At 42.6% G+C, this 27,083-nt stretch overlaps 1 protein-coding gene across 2 annotated transcripts; it reads right to left on the reverse strand.

Annotated features, from left to right (window-relative positions):
- Positions 1 to 359: 359 nt before the first annotated feature.
- Positions 360 to 21,410, reverse strand: LOC121830925 (glutathione S-transferase A2-like). 2 transcript variants are annotated; one of them, XM_076576801.1, is made up of 8 exons: positions 21,216 to 21,410; positions 14,579 to 17,132; positions 10,408 to 10,517; positions 9,148 to 9,199; positions 7,704 to 7,836; positions 5,538 to 5,679; positions 1,383 to 1,514; positions 360 to 588 (listed from the first exon to the last, which is right to left on the reverse strand). In XM_076576801.1, exons 3-8 carry the CDS (start codon positions 10,492 to 10,494, stop codon positions 466 to 468), a joined length of 669 nt encoding a protein of 222 aa, XP_076432916.1. In that variant the 5' UTR covers positions 10,495 to 10,517; positions 14,579 to 17,132; positions 21,216 to 21,410; the 3' UTR covers positions 360 to 465. The 2 variants fall into 2 exon arrangements, with proteins under 2 accessions (XP_076432916.1, XP_076432915.1); XM_076576800.1 differs by lacking the exon at positions 21,216 to 21,410 and having other exon boundaries at positions 14,579 to 17,258.
- Positions 21,411 to 27,083: the final 5,673 nt, after the last annotated feature.

Consider the following 27,083-nt stretch of genomic DNA (forward strand, 5'->3'; position numbering starts at 1 on the left):
GGGTGTGAGGGTGGGGAGTAGGGCAAAGGTTAAGGACATGGGGAGGGGTTCCTAGTGAGATTAGTTTCCTTTTCTTTTTTAAAAAATTTATTGTTTTTTGTTTGTTTGTTTGTTTTTTCTTTTCAAGACAGGGTTTCTCTGTGTAGCTTTTGGAGCCTATCCTGGAACTCACTCTGTAGACCAGGCTGGCCTCGAACTCACAGAGATTTGCCTGCCTTTGTGTCATGAATGCTGGGATCGAAGGCTTGTGCCTCTACCACCTGGCCTAGTTTACTTTTAAATGAAGCATTTTTAGTTTGCCTTCCTTATTATGTGCGACTCCAGGAATCCCAGCTCATACTTCAAACACAGTAGCTACATACAGTGTTCTTTCATGTTTATTATTTCAGTATAGCCAGAATCCATAGTTGCTATTTTAGCAAAACAGCAGAGACTGGTATCCAAGAACTTGGTCAATGCAGCTTTCTAGAACTTGAAAAACTTCCTAGCCTCTTCGATTTGTTTGGCATCAAGGGGAGGCTTTCTCTGACTGCCAGGCTGTAGGAACTTCTTCACATTGGGCAGGCTGCTGAGTCTGCCCTTCAGGGCCTGTAATCCAGAAAACACAGCCTAAGAGTCAGAATGGCTTATGTGGACAATCCAAAAAACTCTGAGCCCCTCCCAGAACATGACCAACTGCATCCTTACAACAGCTCCAGTGTAGACATGAGAAGAATGATAAAACCATGAGCTGAAGCCACAGTTCAGCATAAAGTTCCTAAAGACCTCCTTTGACACCCACTTACCTCCTCCTCTGGTCCCTGACACACCCTATGGTCTGGTTTTGTGGTGCAGAGCACAGAGCACTGTGTCTCTCAGGTGTGAAAGCAGAGACTACCAAAGAAAACTGAAGACATGAAAAACTGAGTTGGAAATGGAGGCAGAAAAGCTCAAAGTCTAACCAGGGGCAACTCACAGCCAGTTTTCAACCTGGAGATAAGGATGGGGTCCCTGGGGGTGGAGGACGGCATGGTGGGGGCTGTGGAGAGGAAAGCACAGTGTTGAGAAGTCAGAGCTGAGAAAAGGGATCAGCATGACAGAGATCTGCTGAGACACTGAGTCTGCAAAGACAGGACACATGAGATGAAGATGAAGGCCAGAAGCATCCTGCAAAAAACAGGGGTCCAGGGAAACTCCTGCATCTTTCTCATGACAAAAGGCAAAATATTCTTCTTGGGGTACCAGCCTCCAGTCTCCATACACAAAAGATAATTTTCATGCCTGAACCCAGGGTCTAGTAGCTCAGTTTGGAGGCCCAAGGATGGGTCCTCAGTAGCCCCCCCAGGCCACCATTATATTCTCAGAGGCATGTGTGTGCGGCTGCCTCTCTGAGGTGATCTCACCTTCAGCAGGGGGAAAGGGGACAGAAGGCTGGAATCAAGCTCTTCAATATAGAGGAGAAGTTCCAGCAGGTGAATGTCTACCCTGGTCAGCCTGTTGCCAACAAGGTAGTCTTGTCCATGGCTCTTCAACACCTGCAGAATTAAAGCATGCAGGTTAACAACACAAAGAGTTGGTCTGGGGCCAGTTACTTTTCCCAAGTTTCCCAAGGAGGCACTCTGCCTCTACTCAGCTTCAAGTAAAGAACGATTAAAAGGCTTGCACATCGTCCACGTATTCTGAGGAAAGAATTATAAATACCACTTTGTGGTAGTTTGAATGTAATTGGCCCCCCATAATCTTATAGGGAGTGGCACTATTAGGAGGTGTGACTTTGTTGGAGTGAGTAAGGCCTTGTTGGAGCAAGTGTGCCACTGTAGGGGTGGGCTTTGAGGTTTCCTGTAGGGACCCATAGAGGTTTCCTAGTGAGAACTTACTCAGGGTCCAGAATCTTAGCTTGCTTTACTCAGAGGGGCTGCATAAGGGGATGATTTGACCACAGCTGTGGCTACCAGGTATTTTGAGGAGTCTGCACTTGACTGTGCTGTAATACAGTAGCAAAGGGTTGATCTTTTGCCCTTCCCCATGGCATTATTATAAAAAGCCCTTTTGAAGAGACAGAAGGGGCCGGCGGATTTTGATCCAGGTCCTCCCAAAGCTATCTTGTGTTTCTGTCTGTCTCTTCTCCACTATCTTTCTATCTAAAAGTTTCTTATTCCTCTCTCCTCCTCATAGGAACCCTTTAAAAGGTGAAAGCTGGCCTCCCACAGATGGTGCCCTGAACAGGAACTTAGATTCAAGGATCCCTGCAGCTTCCTATGCTTAGGATACCATCTACTGAATCTGTTGATTTCCTGTTGCCAGCAAGCCAAGATGTATGGAGCACTACATCTGTCTGCATGCCTCCATGCCCCCCACCATGATGATGATAGACTGAATCTCTGAAACTGTAAGTGAGCCAATCCCAATTAAATGTTTTCTTTTTAAGAGTTGCCATGGTCATGGTGTCTCTTCACAACATTAGAAACCCAGACTAAGACTGAATTGTTACCAGGAGTTGGGAATTGCTGTGACAGGCCTGACCATGTGTTTGCTTGGAGGAATTTGGACTTCAGTACTTTGTATTTGGAAAGCAGTGAAATGCTTTAAGCACTGCTTAATGGCCATAGTAGTAGGAGCATGGAAGGCAGAGGTGCTAATAGTTATTTGAACTTTTGGGGGCTGGCTCAAGAGGTTTCAGAGGTGAAGAATTTTAGTATGTCACCTAGAGATTGTTCTTGTGACAGTTTGGGGAAGAAAGTGGCTGCCTTTTGCCCAGGTCTGAAGAGCCTGCCTGAGGCTAAAGTGAAGTTTTAGATTAATTCTATTGGCAGAAGAAATCTCAAAGCAGCCTAGTCCATACTTTGTGTGTGAATATTGGTGCTAACTCTAATATAGATTTATAATGAAAAGGAGCAAACTAAGAAGGGTAAATTACAAATTGTAAAATTTGAGACGATAAAGAGCGCCAGGAAGTGGAATGGAGCTAAGTCCTGTGTTCAAGGAGATGAACAGATTAAGAAATGGAATAAGGGACTGGTGACCTCAGGGCAAGATCCCACCCATCTAAGTTTCCAATTTGAGACAAGAAAATAAAGAAAAGCTTAGAGCTGGGTGTAGTGGTGCATGACTTTAATCCCAGCACTGGGAGGTAGAGGCTGGTGGATCTCTGGGTTTGAGGCCAACCTGGTCTACAGAGCAAGTTTCAGGATAGCCAAGGGCAGAAAACTGGTAAAGATATAATTGAATGAGGGGGCCATGTTCCAGGCCCAGCAAGCAGCAGAACTTGGCAGCTTCAGCCACTTGATTCTGGCTTTAGAGTTAAGGATAGAAAAAACAAGTTGTGGAATTTTCCTGCGAACCCAAAGAAAGATGCTGAGGCCAGGCATGTGTCAGGGGTGTCCCTGAATGGAGGACTAGTAGAGAGACCATTGTGTGAAGCTGTGAAGTTGAAGCCTGGGTTGCTTTGGGAACCCAAGATTTTGGAAATGCCAGAATCATGAGATAACTGTAAAGGAGAGCTGCTAACAGGGAGTGGGACCAGCCCAAGAGAAAGAATGTGTCACAGTCAACAAAGCTGAACAAAATGAGTGTTTCAACATCAGACATGAAGATGCAGAATTTAGTGCTTGCCCAGCTGGTTTTCTGTCTTGCTTTGGTCCAGTATTTCCTCACTATGTTCCCTTCCTTACATTTTGGAATGGCAATATATATCCTGTGCCATTATATGTTGGAAGTATGCGATCTGTTTTTTTTTTTATTTTATAAGGGATTACAATTAGAGTAATTAATGAATCTCAGAAGAGACTTTGAACTTTGGACTTTTAAACATTGCTGAGACTGTGATAGACTATGGGGACTTTTGAATGTATTTTGCATTATGATATTGTTACAAGCTCATGGGGGCCAGGGAGTGGAATGTGGTAGTTTGAATGTTATTGGCCTCCATAATCTAATAGAGAGTGACACTATTAGAAGTTATGGCTTTGTTGGAGAGGGTATGGCCTTTTTGGAGGAAGTGAGTCACTGGGGAGGGGTGGGGCTTTGAGTTTCCTATGCTCAGGATAACACCCAGTGAGTCAGTTGACTTCTTGTTGCCTACCAGCCAAGATGTAGCCAGCACTACATCTGCCTGCACACTGCCATGCTCCTGACCATGAATAATGGACTGAACCTCTGAAACTGTAGTGAGCCACCACAATTAAATGTTTTCTTTATAAGAGTTGCCATGGTCAAGGTGTCTCCTCACGGCAACAAAAACACTAAGACACATTCAAACCAAAAATAATCGTCAAGTGTTCTTCAGTACATAGCTCATTGTATATAAGGAGCTCAAGGTTCTCAAGCAGACACAATTTAGGCTGCAATGGCTAGATATATGTCCTATGAGACAGGCTCTTAACTGCCAGCACCACAGGCTACAGGGGACTGTGTGAGGACATGATGACTCCTAAAACCCTAGGGCTTCCATAGAGCAGAGACAGCAGTGAGTGAATTTTCAGTGGATGAATGAAAAATAAAGTTATGCTTTATAACATAGGTTTTACAGTCAGGTGTTGCTGGAAGATAATCCAAGATTGTTCTTGGATTATGTTTTCATGCCCCTTCCAGGTATAGTGCATAGGGGTGAGATTACTTCAGATTATTCATTACAACAGGATATTGTTTATTGATTATATGTCTCTATGGAAAAGCATGTTTTCATCACTATTGGCTTGACCACCACATGGAACTTGCACTTGTGTCTGTATACTATTTATTCATGTGACTTCTCCTCACTCTCCGAGCAAATATGGTCTGATGTCTGAATAAAGTTGTCTATTGCATGAGAATTTAGTTTGCCCCCAATCTCCCAGGGCCCCATAGCCTCTAAACAATAAACAAGTTCTCACAGGAATGTGTAGGATGCTCTTATCCTCTAGGATCATAGCTCTGTTCTTATCTTTTACTTGACAGAAGATCAAGTAGTTCTGAAGTTTTCTTGATCTTCCTCCAAAGAGAAGCCCTGACTAAGGGAGGCACTCCATGTCACTGACACACCTTCATTTGCTGAGTGTGCATGGCTCTTCCTCCAAGCCTTGCATCTGTGACCCCAATTCCGGTAGGTCAGTTTTCCTTAACATCTCTTCATCAGCCTTCTCCTCTCCACCCCCCATCCCTGTCCTTGTTCAGGCACTTCCCCTATGTCTTTGAAGCACTATCATATTTTCCTGACAGCCAGTCACTCTCTGCCTCCCTGTGTGATGTGACAGAATATTTTCCCATCTGTGTTTTTCTTGAGTTTGCTCTGGCATTGAAGCCTGTTGTGTTCTGCAGGATCTGGGTCCATCTCTGGTGTGGCTCAGCTTTCACAGATCAAGTTCTGGTTGTGGCCATGAACCCTGTTGAATACTGACCCCTAGACTGGCATGACCATGCAGGGCTCCTTCATAGGCTGTTTTCCACAGTGCCCTGTGGGGCAGGGGGCTGCACAGAGAGGCTCATGGAAGGTCAGTACTGCAGCAACCTTTCTCTCCCAGACTCTACCTTTCTCCTGTCCTTGAAACTTAGTGTCCCCTGACTTCAAAGAGCCCACTTACTTTTTCAAAGGCAGGCAAGTACCGGTTTTTGGTCCTGTCTTTTATCATGGAAATCTTGGCTTCTTTTTGATGTGGGTGACATATAACCATTCTCAGGATCATTTCATTCAGATCTAAAATACCTTCTGTATACATGTCAATCCTGAAAGACAAAATTATTTAAATGGTCAGGATTCTCAAAGGTTCCCTATTTTACATTTTAATCTAAAAACCTGAGAAATTTACAATGGAAGGTGATTGCAAAGAACTTTCTCCCTAGAACATCTTCTCAGTCCAGATACACTTACAGATTTTGTTGTTGTTGTTGAGACAAGGCTTCTCTGTGTAGCCCTGGCTGAACTCACTCTATAAAACAGGCTGGCCTTGAACTCATAGAGATCTGCCTGCCTCTGCCTCCCAAATGCTTGGATTAAAGACATGTGCAACCACTAAAGAGCTGAATGTTTTTTATATTCTCTCACACATTACATTGCTATCATAGTTTCCCCTCACTCCATTCCCTTCAGTATTTTAGAATTTTTGTTACCCACACATAACTTATTCCAAGCACAAAGAGCATCAGAGGCCCATCTAGAGATTCAGTTGTGATAACTTGGTAGCATTCCAGATGGTAACCATCAACTCTACAGCAGGCTCTCTCTCTCTCTCTCTCTCTCTCTCTCTCTCTCTCTCTCTCTCTCTCTCTCTCTCTCTCACACACACACACACACAATTTTTTCCCCAACAACCCGGCTGAGATTCTCAGAGCTAATACTCTGCCTCCCAAGTAATCTCAACCCAGAGCCCTGGTTGAACCACCAGATGCATCTCTGTGCATCTCTCCTTCTGCTGCATGGTCCAGAGTCATTCTTGGTCAGTGTTAGAAGTTCTCCATTCATTTCTGATGAAGAACGTCTGTATGTCCTCCACACACTGCTCCTAGACTCTGGCCTTGTAAACATTTGTCAAGACTTGACTATTTCTTTATTCAGTTGACCCACAGCACAGCACAGGACACATGTGTTCCCTTGTTTCAAACTGTACTTTGTATGACTTTTTTTGGAATAGAGCTTCATTGTCACATTGTCACACACCATCATTATCATACCCTTAAAATGTAGCATTCTGTTTTAGTAATTTTGTAGAATTCTGAAAAAACATTCTCCAAATTCAGAAGATTTTGGTTACCCCCCACTCCGAATCCCGCCCCTGTGGCAGCTGCTCCAGAAGGTGCTGACCCATTTCCTTCTTATCCATGGGGAGGACAGGAACGTTTCCTATGGAATGAACCATGGCGCATGTGCCCTGGTGTCTGCTTACTTTACATAATGCACTTTGTTCTGCGCCCCTCAGCACTTCAGATATTTTCATTGCTAAAATTATGAGTTGTGCTCCTCTTTCCTCTATTATTGAATATCTGGGCTGAGTCCACCATAAGAAAATTATAAATAATGTTGTTAAGTGTATTTCTATACAAACACTATTAAAGCCGAGTCTCTCTTTCCATGGACATATGTTTCCAACACTAGTGTGCTGGCTAGCACCACATTTAGCTTTTGAGCAACTACAATACTTATACATAGTGGTTTATGAATGAATGAATATGTCACAGCAGCATGGGTCCCAGCATGGGTGGTACAGTCAGCCTGGCTGCTTTAGTTCTGAATTAAATGCTTCAGGTAATCTTGGTCCATGGGAACCAGTCTCTCTAAGCCTCATTGAGTTGACCAGTCCATAGAACTGGCTGGCAATTCAGGTCTTGCTCTGCACTATTCCTACTCCTGGGATGTAGGAAGCAGCTCCTTCCCCTTTCCTTGCCTAGGACACCTCCTCTAGCCTCAAGCCCTGTGTCCTTTGTCCTAAGCTGTTGGATGAGGTCCAGTCACTGAAGATTTGAACACCTGGAGTCCTGATTCCACCATGCTCAGAGCCCTTGGAACATCGTGTTTGCAACTCTGTCCCAGAGCTGTGCTGGCAACATCATCCTCTGCTGCAGTCACACTCACCTGAACCCACCCCAGCTGCTCCTCCCTCTCCTCCATGGACTCCTCCATACTTGGACTAAGTGTTTATATCAAGACCCAGCCTGTTCCTGGACAAAAAGCCTGCCACTCTCTTGCTCATTGATGGAGACACCAATTCCTTCCTTTGTTTCCCCTTGGAGTAATAACAGGAAATGTACCGTACAGGGCTCTCTCCTTCACGTCCTTGCCATAGAGGTCGTATTTGGTGGCAATGTAGTTGAGAATGGCTCTGGTCTGCACCAGCGTCATCCCGTCAATCTCCACCATGGGCACTTGCTCAAACATCAGTTTCCCATCTTTGAAAGGAGAAAGGAAAGAGGTCTATGAAGTGTGCAAGTCTCACTTCTCAGGAACAGAAAAGTTGTATTGAACTGTCTGATCATGCAAAGGAAAGATAACAGAATGGCTGCCAATCTTTCAAGTGGATCCCTATTTACGTTTAGCTCCTGCTCTCTTTGTCTCACTCATCTTCTGTTGGCTTCTGAGCTTCGCTCATTCACTGTTATTTCCTATCCAGATACATATTATATCTCTCATGCGTGTTTTTATGTTCAATTCGTGTCCGTGGATACATTTGGAAGGTGAAGATGGACAGCAGAGTGGCCACCATGCAAACAGAAAAAAGTCCTTTGCCCAGCAGAAGTTTGAAAATCTAATCATGTTCATGACATTAAGGTGTCGTGTGACAGCTTCCTATGTAGTGAGTCACCATGAGCTTTCCAGTCTTTATTTGTGAGGTGATAGTAACTCATTAGTAGTTATAATACAAATTCTCAAGAAAAATCAACCCATCTGTTCTCCATGCATGCTTTAATTAATGGTCATGTGTTGTTGGTTATTATTATTATTTTTTTTTGCTGTTTTGGGGGCCCATCACCCACCTCCCAAATAAATCAAACATGGAGACTTATTCTTAGTTATAAAAGAGAGCCTTAGCTTGGCTTGTTTCTTGCCAGCTTTCCTTAACTTGTATTATTCCACCTACCTTTTGCCTCTGGGCTTTTCTTGTTCTTTTACTTCTGTAAATCTTACTCTTCCTTCATGCCTGGCTGTGTAGTTGGGTGACTGGAGTCCTCCTACCTCTCTGGCTCCTCCTTCTTCCTCCCAGATTTCTCCTATATATTCTCTCTACCTGCCAGCCCTGCCTTACTTCTCTCTCCTGCCTCACTATTGGCTGTTCAGCTCTTTATTAGACCATCAGGTGTTTTAGACAGGTACAGTAACATGGCTTCACAGAGTTAAACAAATGCAACATAAACAAAAGTAACACATGTCAAAATAGTATTCTACTACCGTCATGAGTTTGTGTGGTTGTAGGGCAGTGTATGTGAAACATTGACTGAAAATGTGAGTGAGTCAGCCTGAGATTGTTCACTCTGGTATAGAAATAATAGGGAACAATAACAAGCCACTTGACGAATTTTTGAAGAAACCAACTTCTCCACTCTTATCATTGTTTCCATTTTCAGAGCACTCAAGGAGACCCACCACCTACATCATATCACTCTGCCATTCTTGACTATTCCCACCCACCACCCACCAACATCACCTTCTGGTAAATCTTCTACTAGGCACCTCATTGAGGAAATATGTATACTTGGTGTTACCTTTTCTTAACTTTTCCAAGTCTTCTGGACGTTCTATAAACTTCTCTTCAAACTGAAGACAGAAAAAGTAAATGCATTTTCATTAGCTCATTCTGTGTTGTTGTAGACTTTTGAACTTGAGTGGTCTGTGTCTGGTAGTACATCTACAGAAGTTAAAACTTGCAGTAAACATGAAGGAGTCTGGACCTGGCCACTTGCAAATTCAGATTAGATCCATCAACAACAGGGTGTTGAACATAACGAAGCTGCTCATTCTTGTAGTGTTCCTGCTCCCTGACCCCACTATGTCCATGATTAGGTCCTAAGAAGAGAGTGATCTCATGGGAGGACCAGCACTGGGAAATGGACTGTTGAGGTTTTGAGCTCTCAGGAAAGCCTGTTAACTTTAGCAAGAAAAGAACAGAACTTTCTGTGTCTCCATCATGGCACATGGTGTGGGCCCGTCATCATCTACATTTCTCATTCTCAAGATTTATTTTTATTATTTTATGATACTTTAGTAAGAAGTGGCCTATTTCGCTACTCCTCAACTATAAACAATGAGGATGTAACTCATCATGGAAACATCTCAGGGATCATAGTAGACTATTTCTTACATTGTCCTTTATATAACTGGTGATTATTAATTAAGCAAAATACAATCCTTACTAAAGAATGATTTTTATATTCCCCCCTTTTCTTTATTTGATGGGCCTTTTTCTCCAAATGTACGTACTCTTTTTAAAAGAATAGTGCCATATCTAAAATCACAACATCATACCGTAATCTGAAATAATCAATTGGAATTATTTAATAAACAACATTTGAGTTTCTCTTTCTCTCTCTCTTCCTTCCTTCCTTCCTTCCTTCCTTCCTTCCTTCCTTCCTTCCTTCCTTCCTTCCTTCCTTCTTTCCTTTTTTTCAGAGCTGAGGACGGAACCCAGGGCCTTGTGCTTGCAGCGCTCTACCACTGAGCTAACTCCCCACCCCAACATTTGAGTTTCTATTTCTGTATGTCTCATTGTCTAACTTGATTAAACTCTAATAGCTAATTAACCATGTAAGTATTTTGTTTTTCTCTCCTGAAAACATCTTTTCATGTGAATGTGTTTTTTGGTAGAAAAGTGTAGTAAAATTTTCATTTGTTCGAATCCTTAATACATAAAGATTACCATTTAACTCGAAACTGTGTGCCATGTTCCTGGTGTGAAGTCTTTCAGCTTACAGAACTATTTTAAACTTGTCTTAGGTCCGGTTCCAGAAGCACAATGCACAACCTACCTCCACTTCTGCTGCAGCCAGCAGCCACCTGATGCATTCCATTCGGCCCCGGGAATTGAAGAAGTGGAGCACTGGCTTCCCAGCCATGGCAGGCACTGTGGTTTCACTGACTGTGAAGGGAAAAGCAAAGAGGTCAATGCCAGGGAGACTGTGCTTTGGGATGTGAGTAATAACACAACACTAGAGGAGGGAAGTCAGCCTTCTTCATGGGCAGCTTCCAGGGGGCCCAGGAAGCGCTCTCTCTCTCTCTCTCTCTCTGTTTTTTTGAGACAGAGTTTCTGTGTGTAACAACCATAGCTGCCATGGAATTCACTTTGTAGACCAGACTGGCCTTGAACTCACAAAGATCGACCTTCCTTTGCCTCTCATGTGTTGGGATTCAAGCATGTGTCCAAGGAAGGTCTTCTTGTCTTAATTTCTCACCCATCAGTGACTACAAACCTGCAATTACACCAAACCAGTCACAGCTGGCCATATACCTTCACTTTGAGGACATAAATGGAGCAGCCCTGATCCTCTAGTGATGAAGGACTGGAAGCTGTTGACGTTGGACAGCTGAGCCATCACAGAGGGATGAGACAAAGTCCCTCCCCAGTCCTTTGCTCCTGGGCTGCTCAGTTCAGAAGATGTCGATGGCTTGGTGTCACCCTGGCTGTGTCAAATGCTAGTTCTCCCCAGGAGAAGAGCTCGTCTCTAGGTTGCAGTTCTGTTTCCCACTGAACACTGGACCCTGTTCTGTGTTCACAAGAGAGCGGTTGATGCAGTAACACCACGTAACAGGCAGTTGTTCATTGGAACTTTACTTCATCTCCACAAAGTTATTGGTGAGGAGCTGTCCCTGACACACATTTGCAGGAGAGAGTATGTCCATACAGTTCCATGCTGAGGAGACCCTGGAGAGCACAGTGAGCAGATGTGTTGGGTCCCTGCTGCTCAGGGGCTGGAAAGTTAACATCATGGGACATGGGTAGTGCTTTAACTTGTGATATGATAGGAAATTTCAGAGTCTGCCTTTTACAAAGTACTCTCTGTCTCTGTCTGTCTGTCTGTCTGTCTGTCTCTCTTTCTGTGTGTGTGTGTGTGTGTGTGTGTGTGTGTGTGTGTGTGTTTATGATTAAGTGCACATGAGTGCAGTGCCTACGAAGGCCAGAGAGGTCATCAGATTCTCTAGTGCTGAAATAACCCTGCTCTGAATAGCCCAGTTTGAGTGATGGTGATCCTTTGGCAGAGCATTGTGTGCTCTTAACCACTGAGCCTTTGCTCCAGCTCCCTATGGTGTTTCTGGTGGGGAAATGTAAGTACTTGGGAGGAAGACTTTAATGTTAGTTACATTCTTGTGCATCTGCACATGCCTGTGCACTCTGGACTAACATAAGATGTAAGAATTAGATGTTCCTAGAACTAGCTGCAGAAGCCTGGCAGTTCTCAGTTGCTGTTTCAAGGCTATTCTACACTGTCAATTTGGACCAGTGATTCTTTGGATCTGTGAAGCTATCCCACGCAATGTAGTTTACTAAGTAAACTCCAAGAGACTTTATGTCTCTTCTACCCCAGTCAAGACAACTCAAAACCCCCCTAAAGCTTGCCAAATGTCTTTTAGGGGGCACCTTCCACTGCTCTAGTTCTTACTCCTGGGGACAATAGCACAGAAAACAATAACCACACACAATCACCAGGCAAGTTCAGCAGCAGAGTCGGGGAGGACATATCAGAGGTGTGGGTGTAAAACTTACAGGATTCCCTAAACAGCCAGGATGAGTTAGTTCAGTCACTCAGACGGAGAGAGGAACAGTTTCAGTTGTGTTAACAGATGGTTGGTTTTTATCCTTTACTTGTTGGTGTGTGTGTGTGTGTGTGTGTGCACATGCGGCCTCTGAGTACACAGAGAGGTCAGAGAGCAACCTGGAGGAAGTTCTCTCTTGTCACCATGTTCCAGCTTTGCCTCAGTCCATCAGCCTTGGTGGCAGCACCTTCCTTGAGCTATCTCTCTGGCCTTTATTATCACTTGTTTTCAAGAGTTGTAATGGACACTATCTCTTGGTCACAACATTTAGCATTTGTAGGCAAAGAGAATCTAAACTGTTGGAGACACACAGATAAGAAGGAGGCAGAAGGAAAACTCCTCTGGAAGCTCCAAGTGCCATGTGAGTCCCCTTCAGCTCCAAACCTCTAGGTAGGAAATGACTGATGTTCTCCAGGTCGGCTGCGGCTGCGGCTGCGGCTGCTGGTGGACTCAGCCCCAGTGCTCTCCCCTCTCACTGTATTCCTGTGTGAAACCTGTGTGACTGGAACCTTCAGACAGAAAACAGTTCACATGTGCCCACTAACCCGTGTCCTTTTCCTTTCTCCAATGCCTTCTGCCTGGTTTATATACAAGTGTATTTCTATTTTTAAGGAGTGTGATGGAAGCTTCATGATCACCTGCATGGAGCAGTTCCCAAGGCCAAAGGACAATATGGCTGGAAGGGACTCATTTGGGCTTTGGTCTACATGGGCTGAATTCGTGTCTGGACCCCTGACTTAGGGAGCAAGCCCTAACAGAAGAGCAGGCTCTGTACATTACTGCTCCTGAGAATTCAAATCAAGCACCATAATTCCCTCAGCCAGTTTAGGCCAGGGCTAGGGGGAGAAGCCTCCAGCCTGAGAAGAAAGTTCCTGGCTCTTCTGCCCAGGTGGCCTCTGTCTGCAGGGTCAGCATCCCCCAGCCTCAGCCCTCAGATGTCTGCCTCCATCAGGTTACAGCTGCTCCTTGAGGGCACCTGACAGCTGTCTGCAGCACATTATAAAGCTCTGATCAGTTTTGTCTTTTCTTTTTGCTTCTCCATGAACTCTAGTTTGCCCTGCACAGCCTCAGTACTGGGGACCTCACAGGGACTCTGAGATTGTGAGGCTTTCAAAGAAGACTTTCATCCTACCTTCCCTGGGTTGCAGTTACTCCACATCTTCACTGAGGCTATGGCCTTGCAGCCTTATGGTGAATTGTACCTTATAAGTGATATCTCTGCTGAGCTGTGTGGCTCTCTCTTTAACCTCCCTGTTTTAGAGCTGCATGAATTAAGATTCTGCTAGCCTTCTCCCTATTCGTGATGAATGCTTTGAACCTTAGCACAGGATTGGCCACATAACTGCTTAGAGTCAGAGTTTGTATTTAACCTTGATCTTCTACAGACTCATTTCTTCCTGCCATGTCTTCTTACAGGATTTTAAACTGTTTTCTGGTCTATAGTTCATTCCTCCCTACACACATCTGTGATCACAGAGTTAATAAGTAGACAACATCTCCCTGGTATATGATGGATGACTCAGTCCACAGTCCTCAGATCTCCCAGGGCTCAATAGTTAGTCATACTTTTCTTTGCATTTGCTTTCTTGGGCTTACCATTTAACAACAGAGGTTGTGTTGGGCAATTAAATATTAAGGTAGTAATAAAGTAACAAATCCTATGTGTGAAACCTGCTACTCTGCTATTTAAACAGAATTATCAAAGCAATTAGAATGTATGCAACAGAAACAAATGTGGTAGAAAACCCAACTGGGGATGTGCTTTGGGAGGATGGCTGGGAGAGTCTGGGTAAATTTAAATCCTCACCTGAGAGGAATCTGCAAGTTTTCTGTGAGATTGGCACATGCAATTTAAGAGAAGAACGCTATTGATCTTAGGTTTTCCTGAGAGGACATCAAGGTCTACTCCTCACTGTCCTGAATCCCATCATTTAGAGTCCCTTGCAAATACATTAAACCTCACCCGTCGGTTCAGTGATTCTGAAAGAGGAGGGGGAGGAAAGAGGGAACAGAGAGAGAAGCAGAAGGAGAAAAAGGAGGAGTAGGAGATGAGGGAAAGAGCAGAAGAAGAGAAGAATGAAGACCAGGATGAGGAAGGAGGGAGAAAAGGGTAGGAGGAATGGTGGAGGGGAAGGGTGGAGGTGGGGACGACCGAAAGAGAGAATGAGAAGAGGAGAAATAATTCATGAACTAGAATCAAACACAGGTAAAAATTAAAGGTAGTGAGATGTGAATGTGATCAAAGTATATAATATACATGAGTAGAAATTACACAATAAAACCAACTATTCTGTCCAATTAATGCATAATAAATAAAGCATTGAAAGCTACTTTCCAGTGATGCAGAAATGAGAACATGTCACACATGGTATAAAAGAAAGAACTGACCTAGTGAGAGTGCAGGCGTCCTCTTTACTCAGCTCCCCAACTGCGGTTCTAGATGAGTGTGGTCGCTGCTTTAATAAGGTGACCCAAGGGTGGAGACTAATAGGGAACAGCTACTCCCATGGACTCCCACAGAGTTCAAGATTCCAGAGTTTCATTTTCAACTAGAAAAGAACAAATCAGGCAGAGGGCCTTTTGAGTCCCAACCCCTCCCTGGAGATCTGGAGTCCTTTAATGTAGTTTCTACAGTCCTGTAAATAACCATAACATGATTCTGTAAACAACTCTATAGAAACTCAGCATCCCTCTCTCTTTTGGAGCCTGCTGACTGTCAGCTGGGTAGCTGGTAGAGGCATGTGGCTTGAAGAAACAATGAAGAAGATAGAAAAGAATCGAGAGGTCTGCTGTTCTATGCCTGACAGCTATGGGTTTGTTTCACAGCCAGCTTATATACATTTTTGAAGGACAGAGTTAGAACAATGTTCAGCACAGGCATTCTCAGCCACTACCTATCCTGCCTTGCTTCAAGGAACAGGCAGTTTCTTTTTCTATCTCAATGTACCTCTGGCTGGCATCAGCAGCCTGCATCTCCCTAGATATTGTATTCCTTCTTGTGGGCTAATCAGGACTTTCTCACAGTCCTTCAAGTAGACTCTGTGGGCTAATCAGAACTTTCTCAGAGCCTTCAAGGAGACTCTGTGGGTTAATCAGAACTTTCTCACAGCCTTGGACCAAGTAAGCCTAAATTCTATTGACTCAGAATAGACTTCAGATTCAAATTGGGAAACTGAGTCAGTTGTGGGCTTCCACAATTCCTCCCTTTTTATTTATTTTAAGGCTCCACTGAGCCTCTCAGATGACTGTGCCTATCTTTGGTGTTTCCTTACACACTCCAATCTTACCCGTCATGGGAGCATGAATTCTATCCTTCACGTCCTGTCTTAAGTTGAAAGGAGGCAAAGAAAACTTACCCGTCTTTGGCTCCGAGGCCTCTTGTGTCAAGCCAGAGGAATGTGTGGAGTTTTACTCACTCAGTGGATTTCCAAGCCCAATCTCCATAAGGAGTTCAAAATCAGCTTGAAAATCATAGGCAAACAGATTATGCCTACTAAGACACATGATCCAATAGCTACAACACTGCTTAAGAGCGAAGTAAATGATGAGCATGATTGGATAACCCTTTTAAATTGTTCTAAAATATCTTGTGTGGTTTTAGCTGCAAGCCTTTTTCATTTCTATAATCTCTTGATATAATTTAGCCAAATCTAAGGATTCATTAGAATTATGCCAAATTCCTTTAAGATGTGCCTTAACCCTTTTCCATCCAATAGCACTTTCTTTATACACAGAAGATGTAACAGAAATCCACTCATAATTAGCATGACATTTCAAATGTACTCTAGTTTTCAGGCTTTGGAGTTCATCTCCCAAAAATTGTACCACATCATACAAAACATTCAATTTCTGTTCCATTTTCACATCTATACCTTCTTGAGTCTCTAAGGTCATAGTAACATTCATAGATAATTGATTAACAAACCCTGTTGTCTGGATGGATTGAGACAAATGCATTGAAGCAACAGTAGTAGTAGCAAGCATAGTAACAAGAGCTGCAATTCCTGCTATAACTAATCCAGCAACATGCTTCTGTTGCTTAAAGCTTTCTTGATTTCTTAAATCACTTGTAAACTTTTATCATCAAATCATGATTCACTCATAAATACTGACAATATTGCAAAAGAGGGTTGTTTTAACATTATTACATGAGTATGGCTATCCATTTGAGAAATATGATTGGTTAAAATGCAATTAAGACATGATATATCAAACATAGAATCATTCATTGAAATATTTGCATCACCAACTAAAAGATCATAGCTCATTTTAACACAAGCTAAAACAATTCCTTTCAAAAGACAAACAGGTTTCAAGCAACTGGAATTTCCTGCCACTGTTCCCATGGCAGCAGCAAGTTTCCAAACATAAATTTGTGGGGATCCAGTACTGGAATACTAAATTCCAGCAGACAGTCCTTGGTCCCAAGATTCTTCTGTAATCGTCCTGATTTCTGGACCAATTAGGAATATACTGCTGTGTCCCCATGATGTTATACTTTAAAGGAACAATGCCAGTATATTATCTTCATAGCAAAGTTCTGTTAGACTCTTGCAGTTCTTTTGTGCATGGAGGAAATTGTTGAGAGGGTGAAATATTACTTATCCAATTACTTTGAGGAAGCAATCCAAGACATCCCTCCAAAGTAATATTTTTTTTCAGAATATATAGGAATCCTTTTACCAATATCCAATATAAGAATATTGTGAGCAATCTGGAACTCTTAGGTGGCAAGTTGATCTAAAAGCCTGGTATCATTAATTGCAACCACAATTCTTTTCCTTTCCAAGTTTCAGGATGTAAAATTGGTGGATCAGGAACATAGGCCCAATAGGTTTCATTCTGGCATCTCTGGATGGTCATCAGCAACATCAGGATTAGCATCTCTCTGCTCCATACATCGCACCAATCTTTTAGGCAACCAACGAGTTTCATTTTCATCCTGTGAAAAAACATAAACATGCCCTCATCCCCATATTAAAACAGGGTTGGGACCCTTCCATAAGCCAGAACAAGTATCTTTACATTTAACTTGAGCAAATTTTGTGGTGATGCCTTCATGCCAAAATCGATCAGCTGCAGATTTTCCAGCAGCATCCACATTTAAAAAATTTAAAACAAGATTTAAAACATTATGTAGTAACTGGGAGTATAACTCCCCCTGGTTTTATTTATTTATTTTTATTTTTGAAGTTGCAATTTTAGACTGCCATAGGCTCATTCAAAAATACTTGTCTTTGAGGTTCATAAGGAATACCTTTTTTAAAATATTCAGTTTGCCATTGAGAGCAAAACTGATAAAAAGCTTTATTAATATATCCAGATCCATTATCAGTTTTAATAACTTTTGGTATCCCCATATAGGAGAAACATTTCAGGCAATGAACAATTACATGCTTAGTAGCCTCCATTAAAAATCCTGAATAAATATCAATTGTCACATGCACATATTTCAATTTTCCAAATTCTACAATATGAGTGACATCCATTTGCCATATGATTAGGAAGAAGATCTCAAGGATTGACTTCAAAGTGAGGTACAGGCAAATATTGTGGACATGTAGCACATTTCTTAACAGTTTGATGAGCAGTTTCTCTTGTTAAACCAAATTGTTTTCTTAAGCTTTTACTATTTTGATGATACAAAGCATGTGATCGCTGAGCAAGCTCAGCTAGAGATAAAGTGATCAACCAAGTAAATTTATCTGCTAAAGCATTACCTTCAGCCAACGGACTAGGAAGATTTGAATGAGCTCTAGTATTTCCCATAAAATATGGCAATTTATTTAAATGAATGGCATCCTGAATTTGTTGAAACAATATTCTTATTTGCTCATTAATAGTTTTAATATAAGAAACAGTTTCTAGCCGGGTGGTAGTGGTGGTGCTGGTGGTGGTGGTGGTGGTGGTGGTGGTGCACACCTTTAATCTCAGCATTCGGGAGGCTGAGCCAAGTCAATCTCTGTGAGTTCGAGGCCAGCCTGGGCTACCAAGTGATACCAAGTGAGTTCCAGGAAAAGCACAAAACTACATTGAGAAACCCTGTCTTGAAAAACCAAAAAAAAAAAAAAAAAATAGTTTCTATAACTTGAAGAGCTCTATAAATATATTGACTATCTATATATAAATTACATGAATTATCTTTAAGAACTTGAAAAACCAACAGCTCAACTCAACACCTTGAGCTGAATCAGGAGTAGTTTGAACTACATATCCTTCATCATTAATCACATAAGCTGCTTTCTCATAATCACTTCACGTTTTTAAAGACCATTATCATCTGAGAGACTCTTAAATTGCAAAGTTTACCTGTCAGAGCAAGGTGCATTCTTGTGTATAAAAGCATTGAGGTGCAGCTTTAATATGTTATTAAACATTGTTTTCAGATCTTATATTTTTAAACCTTATTTTTATAACATGAATTATCATATAGAAATCTATCCCAATCTAAAATATTTGAGGATTGTTGCCTCCTTAGTCTAAAAGGAGATACAATGAACAGATTCTTTTTTTTTTTTTTTTTAAAGATTTATTTATTATGTATACAGCAAGTATGACTGCAGGCCAGAAGAGGGCACCAGATCTCATCACAGATGGTTGTGAGCCATTATGTGGTTGCTGGGAATTGAACTCAGGACCTGTGGTAGAGTAATCAATGCTCTTAATCTCTGAGCCATCTCTCCAGTCCAATGAACAGATTCTTTAAGCTTATTTAAAGATTGTTGGGGGCTGGAGAGATGACTCAGAGGTTAAGAGCACCGACTGCTCTTCCAGAGATCCCAAGTTCAATTCCCAGCTTACAACCATCTGTAATGAGATCTGGCACCCTCTTCTGTATACATAATATATGAATAAATTTAAAGATTGTTGCCAGCCACATGGCTGCCCATTTTATGATGAGGTCACAAGCCAAGATGGAGGAAGACCATATGGTTGCTGTTTAAAATTAAAAAATAGTTACATGCACACATACACACAGTTGGATCCAACTTTCATTCATACCCATAAGTCAATACGTCTACATACATACACATGTATATATTTCCATTTTTAACATTAAAAAATTTTCAATGAAGCTTTTTTCTTAAAATGAAGAAAACCAGAATTAACATAATATGGTTAAATCCCACTTATATCTTAAAGTTTTCCTTCACATTCAGCATAGTTCACATCTTCTCTGACATTCTACAACTTACCATTTACCTTGAGGTCAGGTCCTTCCCTATGTTTGCTCTTCTGGTTCAGCCTGACATAGACAAATTCCCTTTTTCCCTTTCCTATCATTATTCTAATCTTTCACCTTCTCTTGCTTTTCAGACAATATGCAAATTTCCACCAAAGTTCCTTTCCTTGTGGTTTCTTCCCAGCAGTTTAGAACACTGCATAGGCATAACATTTCAAACAAGAATAGAAACTTATAGATATATGCATATATCATAACAAAAACTTATTTTTTGCATTAATATATTAAAAACATGTATCAATGTGAAACATTTCAGATTAGCAAAAGTTTTTCTTATCTTATTCAATAATAATTTGTAATCAATTCTCTTAAATGATGACAAATATTTGTAACCCATTGAACTCAAATGACCGGAATCCATGTATTTTTTCTTTTCCTGTGGAGGCGAAAGCATAATTTTCCCCAAAACTGCAGAGTATGCAGGCTGGTAATTCAACATCTTTTCTCAAGCTGTATCAGGACACAGAAGGGTTAAAGTGGGTTAAAATTGGAAGTTGCTGGCCAGCAGAAGAGACCTTGATGTTATCACAGTGAAGAACTTGGCTTAGCAAGGAAAGGAGGCACAGAGTGTGTCATTAGATGCCCGTGTTCCTGAAAAAAACTTTTTTTTGTTCACTTCTCTGACTGTAATAATTAATAATTAACATCAGATTCTCTTTTTGACATTTTTTCAGCTTGCTAATTGTAGGAATGAACTCCCTGCCACTTCGTCTGCAGCTTCGGGCTCTGCCCTTTCCACTCCAAGAGCACATACCCTCACCCTCTGAGAGCTGCTGGCAGGCTGCAGGCTTCTCCTGCTGACCAAGACCAGCTCCACTCATGCGTGCAGGCTTGATAGAAAGATGGAGGGAGGCGGCCCTTGCCGTGCCTCCCTCTCCTTCTCTTCGAGGAAGATGAAGAAGATTAGTAGACAGAAATGAATAACACTGACCTAGACATAAGCACCGGAACATCAGCACCGAGACAATGGCCTCACTCACGCTTAGCGAGTCCCGTTTAACAGATGGCTTCTCTTGCAATAGGCAAGTCACACCTGGCAGGAGCTACCTGCTTATCTCAGTTCAGTCAGGGGGATCCAGTCCCCTTAAACACAGGGAACAGAACAGTAACATAGTAACAGTCACAACACAGTCCAAGACAAAGAGTGCTCATGTTTACATTTACCAGCCACAGGGAACAGATCTGAAAGTGAGACACTGGGTTAACAGTTTGCTGTGACAACCCGCTTATTCTCTCCAGATGAACTGGTCATAGTCAGGAATGGAGGTGGGGGAGAATCTTGAGGTGTGAGAGAATCTTCATTATAACACTTAGCAGTCTTTTCCTCTAATTCTGCCTCATTGCCAAAATCTAACTGGTCATTGTCATCAAATAACTTTGTAAAAGCATCCGAATAAAGCTGTCTCTCGGACAGAGCAGAATGTTTAGTTTCAGTTATACTTCGTTCAGGAAACACTTTATGTCTTTCAGGATGGAGGTCTAAGTTGTCCTGAATGAGTGTCCAGAGACTGAAAATATCTGTTGTATGTTTTTCTGGACCATGCTTATCATAATACCGCTGTATCTTAACTCCAACATGTTCTACAAATTCTAAAAATTTACACAACTGCTTACATCCTATTTAGTACCTCTAGCCTTTAAGATATATTTAAGTAAATGTACAAATAGCTGTTTTCTATTTCCTTGGCCCATACTTATTTTTACACTTATTCACATTTTTTTTTTTACCACACATCTGCTTTTTTATTTACACTTATTACTTTTACTCTCGAGTTAACTCACCACAGCTTCCACTTTTCGAGTACACTCTTTTTTCTTCTGTGGTGTCCGTCACAGACGCCTCTGTACCAGCCCCCTCAATGGGCGCCACTTGTTGGGCCTTCCGACAGTCAGCTGGGTAGCTGGGTAGAGGCATGTGGATTGAAGAGACGATGACGAAGACAGAAAAGAGTCGAGAGGTCTGCTGGTCAATGCTGGACAGCCCCGAGTTTATTTCACAGCCAGCTTATATACAGTCTTGAAGGACAGAGGTAGAACAATGCTCAGCTGTCTATTCTGCCTCCTGCCAAGGAGCAGGCAGTTTCTTTTTCTATCTCAATGTACCTCTGGCTGGCATCAGCAGCCTGAATCTAGCTAAACAGTGTGTTCCTTCTTGTGGGCTAATCAGAACTTTCTCACAGCCTTGGAGCAAACAAGCCTGAACTTTATTGATTCAGAATAGACTTCAGATTCAAACTGGGAAACTGAGTCAGTTGTGGGCTCCCACATCTCTCTCTCTTTCTCTCTCTCTCTCTCTCTCTCTCTCTCTCTCTCTCTCCCTCGCTCTCGCTCTCTGTCTCTGTCTGTCTCTGTCTCTGTCTCTCTCTCTCTCACACACACATACACTCAGGGTCAAGAGGTAGGAAGGAAGGAAGAAGGAAAAAGTTCATGAGAATCTTAAATACTTTGACCTTCCTTAACTGAGCAAACCTACAGAACCCTCAGCTATTATAACAAAATGTGACTTTAAACTACTGACATTCAGGGATAGTTTGTTAGTAGTCCTAAATTGCAGAATTAATACATTGTCTCAAATTTAAAGCTAAGTAAAGTACAGGTTACATTGCCCCCTGCTTATTGTATCCAATGAAGCATTCTGATATCTTATAATACCATGATAGCTGTCTTAACTTCGTCCTCTTTTAATAGGATGTGAAGGACAGAAAGGAAATTCACAATTCACACTTAATTTAATGGATGACCATTAGCAGACTGTCCCAGCATGTCCCTGTCAAGGCATCTGTGCATCCCTGCAGCCACTACTGTGGAAAAATTGCCTTGTCGCCATTACTAATGCCATTTCCAAGCTAGTGATAATTACTGCTACTTCGTGCCAAGTTCAGACTCCCAGCTCTTATCCACAAACAAGGACATCTACCACTGACTTTATGCACAGACTCCCATGCTCATTTGTGGTTTTAGCTATACTCATTGGTTCATAGGTCTTTATTAATCATTACCTGGTGACCTGGTTGGCTTCAGAGATGCATGTCACTAGCCTGAGTCTGCACACTGAAGGGGTTAGTTAAACTCTCCCATTTTCACAACTGAATTTAGGTTCCAGTTCTCTGAGAAGGGCAATCAGGTGTCTTTCACAACACAGGGCCATTTGTCTCCAAGGCCCTTACATTCAGGGCTGAGGGAGAGAAAGAACACACAGGGTCTAAGTCAGCGTCCGCGTGTCTCAAGGACAAACACAGCTGCCCCTTCTGAGTCATGTCCAGGCTTGTACAGATGTGTCCAAAATGGTAAGACTAATCCTCAGCCAATTAGAAATATACCAACGTAAATGCTGCTTGCTTAACCAGTTATGTAGTTGACCCTGAAACTCCCCTTAGCTGTTCTTTAAAGGAGCCTACACATCCCTCTTGGGGTCATTGCCATCCTGTGCAGGTGAGCAACCCCACATTCATGCTGGGAAATAAATGCTCTCTTTTCTTAAATACTATTTGACTCTGGGGTCTTTCTTCAGCATTTCCTCAGACCCTACACATACCTTACCAATTTCCAGGGCTGGGCTCTTTTATCTTGGTATGCACTGCTAATTTCTCTTCAACTTTAGGATTTCAATCCTCTAGAGGCACTGCACTTCTCTAAAAACAGATGACAAATTGGCAGTGCTGCCCTTCAGGGTGATGCTCATGTGCACCAGCACAGGATCTCAGGTCCAGGCATCAGTCTCAGTTACAGGGATGAGTTTGAACACTGCCCATGAAGAGTCCCTGTCACAGGCTGTCAGCTTATGGCAGAGGAAGAAACAAACCTGTGGGAAGTCAAGTGTCCCAGGAGAGCAATGGGAAGACTTGCTCGAGAGAACGGGGAGATATCAAGTGCACAGCAAGGGCTGAATCAGGAGTGCCGCTGAGGACTGCTGTTGCCTTAAAACTGAGTTTATTGTCCCAGCCCTGAAAGGAAGGAAGCCCTCAGCTGCCTGCCTGTCCCAGGCCATTTCCCTGGGCTCATGTTGAGTCCCTGTTCTTCTAGCTCCTGTACTTTAGTCTTCCTCTGAAGCCCAGGTCCTGCACAAACCATTTCTTCACCTGGGCCTACTCCTCTCCATCCTCTGGACATGTTGTGCTTCCTCCATCAGGGCCCTGTCCAGACAGTGTGGAGCCCTGAGCAAGGAGCTCTCCAGGGCTTGGTTCTGAGTTCCCATGCCTGGTCTAGAGTTCAGCTCAGGGGCAGCCTTGAGGAGCATGTCACCAACTTTAATACATGTGACCTTCTATTAAATTCCATGTACACGGAGATCTTTAGAAGAGATGAGATCCTAACCATGATGTCACAGGAGTTTAAGACAAGGGACAATGCGTTTGTGAAAGAAGATAGGACACAGAGATCTGAGAGTTAGAAGATGAACTTGGGGCACGTTTTAGGAGGGGCAGCGGAAAGGCTAGCACAAGTCCAGGGTTCCTGCAGAGATCCTGTGCTCCATGACAGCCTCACCAGCAGCCTCCTGTGATCAGAGCTGTGTCTGTCCTCCTCCCAAAGGACTGTCACAGGTCCCCGCATGTAGGAAAAGAGAGCTCAGGGGCCCTTCCTGAAGTTACAGACCCAAGGGTTTCAAGCCTGAAGTAGCTCATGAACCACGGGCATTATTTGGAGATGGCACATGCTTGACTCTGCCAGGTGAACATGGGCCTCAGAGACATTTGTGACTGCGATTTTGTCAGTGCTTGACATTCTTTCTCCGTCCCTTCCCTCTGTTCTTCAGAAGCAGTGTGAGCATCTCCACCTCTACCCTATCTCCTAGCAGGTTTAAAGACCAATCTTTGTCTTTCAAAGCAATTGGAGTCTAAAAGTAAGAAAACTGATTCCAGAATCCTCCAAGACACCAGGCTAAGGCTCTGGTCACACCTCCCGTCCACCAGCTCCTTCTGATGCAGTGATTGAGATGCCTCTGCTGCAGCCTATGAGCAGATCTGCGTGCACACGCAGTGGAGGATTCATCTGCACAGGCACTCGGATATCAACTGTAGGGGAGGTAATGTGGCATGCATGCACTTATGCATCACACACACACACACACACACACACACACACACACACACACACACACACACACACACACACACAGAATTCAGGAAGGCAGCATAGATAGATACATAGACCTTGTCAGAAATCCAGCTCCAGGCCCCACCCAGGCCACTGAACCACTTTGACGTGACACCTAGGTAACTCTTGTTTGGATTAAAGTTTGAAACTGCTTTTACATTGCCCAGTTTCCCAAGTAACTGCCCAATGGTAGCACTCCTAGTGGAACATCAACCTCTCCAGATGTGCAGATGTTCTGTTACCTCCCACCCCCTGTCGCTGTCTTCCCACAGGAGCTCCTCCCTATGGCTGCCTAGGGTTGGAAACCCTCGCTTGCTTCCATGGGTCATGGTGTTTGTCATGTTCAAAAGCCCAGGATCATGTTTTCTCCTTCCTTCCAATTTGAATGATACCTTGTGGGAGGATACATTCTTCTCAGCAGCCCGTGGTGGAAATTCCTCCAAAACTGAGGACATGTTAAGGCACTCTCTCAACAAATATTGGAAGTTGAAATAACCTGTGTATTCTATCTGACCAGGATAGAAAAAGATGGGTATCAATAGTAATAGAAACTGAACAAAGTAGGCAAACTCATGGAGACTGTTCAACACAGTATCAGATAATGATTTAATCACTATGGGATCAATAAGGAAATAAAAGATTCCTAGAATTGAATGAACATGAAGGCACAACATACCAAAATCTTTGGGATATAACGAAGGCAGTCCAAAAGGAAAGCTTATAGTGCTCAGTGCCTACATCAAAAACAAGTGATCTCAAATTAGTAATTTAATGATGCATTAAATTTAATAATGATTTTACCCTTGGAAAAGAAAAATCATAACTAAAACTAAAACAGTAGATGAGAAGAAACATTCAAATATCAGAGCAGATATTAATGAAATACAGACATTAAAATTACAAAGAAAGGGCGAGGCATAGTGGCACATACTTTGAATCCCAGCACTCAGGAGGTAGACGATAGCATATCTCTGAGTTCAAGGCCAGCCTGGTCTACATAGTGAGCTGAAGGACAGTCAGGGCTACACAGAGAAACCTTGTTTTAGGAAAAATAAAATATAAAGAATGAATAAGACGAAGCTTGTTTTTGAAAAGATAAACAATGCTGACAAATTCTTGGCCAATCTGACTGCCAAAAAGAGAGAGAAGAGCCAAAAAAAACCTCAACAAAACAAACAAAACAAAACCCGAATTTGAGAAGGGAGACATTGACAACAAACCGACGAAATTCAGAAAGCCATAAGAACATACTTTAAAAACCTCTGTGCCAGTAAATGGGAAAATTTAAAATAAATGGATGAATTTCTAAATGCATATGATGTGGCACAATTAAGCTGAGAAGAAAAGTACTTAAACTGATTCATAACCAGCAACAAGACTGAAGCAGTATTAAAATAAAGTCTCCTACCTAAAATATGCCCAGAAGCAGATGGATTCACAGCAGAAGTCTACCAGAACTTAGAGAAGAATTGACACTTGCATTACCCAAACTGTTCCATGAAATAGCAGGAAGAAAGGTTTCCAAGCTCATATTATGATGCAGTATTACCCTGACACCAAAACCCAGATGAAGACACCAGCAGGCAACAAGGGCTCCTCTCTCCTCACACTGTCACCAGACATTTTCTCACATTTATTAATGGACATCTAAGTGTGCACGTGTGTGTGTGTGTGTGTGTGTGTGTGTGTGTGTGTCACAGTGCATCTTTAAAGGTCAGAGGACAGCTTAGTGGCGTTGATTCTCTCCTTCCACTGTGTGGAACGAAGGAATTAAATTCAGGTGGTAGGTGTGGCAGACGGTGCCTTTCCCCAGTGAGTCATCTTGTGACACCCTCACCAGTCCTTGTGATTTTTTTCTTTTAAAATTTAATTAAAATATAATTACATCATTCTCCACTCTTTCCCCTTACTGTCCCTCCAGTGTCCACCCCTCCCAACCTCTCTCCCAAATTCACAGCCTCCTTTTCTTTAATCACTGTTACATACACATATAAACAAACAAACAAACAAACAAACAAACAAACAAACAAACAGGAATACAGCCTGCTGAATCTGTTTAGTGTTGCCCTCATGTATGTGTCTAGTATTGGATCCAATCAAGGGACTCATCTCAGAGAAAGCCTAATTCTCTCTCTCTCTCTCTCTCTCTCTCTCTCTCTCTCTCTCTCTCTCTCTCTCTCTCTCTCTCAACAGTTGCTAATTGCTTGTGACTCTTTATTTATGGGTATGGCCCATAAGACTTCCTCCATCTATATCGGGATGACAACTGGTGTTGGAATTGTTCATGTCTTGTTTAGGCAGCTATGTTGAGATTTTATGGGTAGAGCTTCCCTGTCATAGAAGGTGCAATTTCACACAGACTTCTGTTTCTTTGGCTCTTATAATCCTTCTGCCCTCCTTTTCCATGATGTTCCATGAGCTTTAGGTGTGGGGGTTGTGCTGTGGATGTGCCATGTGGGCCTGGGAGTCCCATAGTCAGTTATTCTCTGCATTTTGACCACTTGTGGCTCTCTGTTATGGTTCCCAACTGCTGCAAATTGAAGCTTCTTTGATGAG

Source organism: Peromyscus maniculatus, chromosome 7 (genome assembly GCF_049852395.1).
Source record: "Peromyscus maniculatus bairdii isolate BWxNUB_F1_BW_parent chromosome 7, HU_Pman_BW_mat_3.1, whole genome shotgun sequence".
Classification (NCBI taxonomy): Eukaryota; Metazoa; Chordata; class Mammalia; order Rodentia; family Cricetidae; genus Peromyscus; species Peromyscus maniculatus.

What these genes read in the sequence shown, in the direction of transcription:
- LOC121830925 (XM_076576801.1), bottom strand. Translation starts at nt 10,494, where the DNA reads ATGGCTGGGAAGCCAGTGCTCCACTTCTTCAATTCCCGGGGCCGAATG. An exon ending in TGGCTGCAGCAGAAGTGGAG is followed by an intron (nt 9,200 to 10,407) that starts GTAGGTTGTGCA and finishes TTCTGTCTTCAG; the next exon opens with TTTGAAGAGAAGTTTATAGA. An exon ending in ACTTGCCTGCCTTTGAAAAA is followed by an intron (nt 1,515 to 5,537) that starts GTAAGTGGGCTC and finishes TTAATTCTGCAG; the next exon opens with GTGTTGAAGAGCCATGGACA.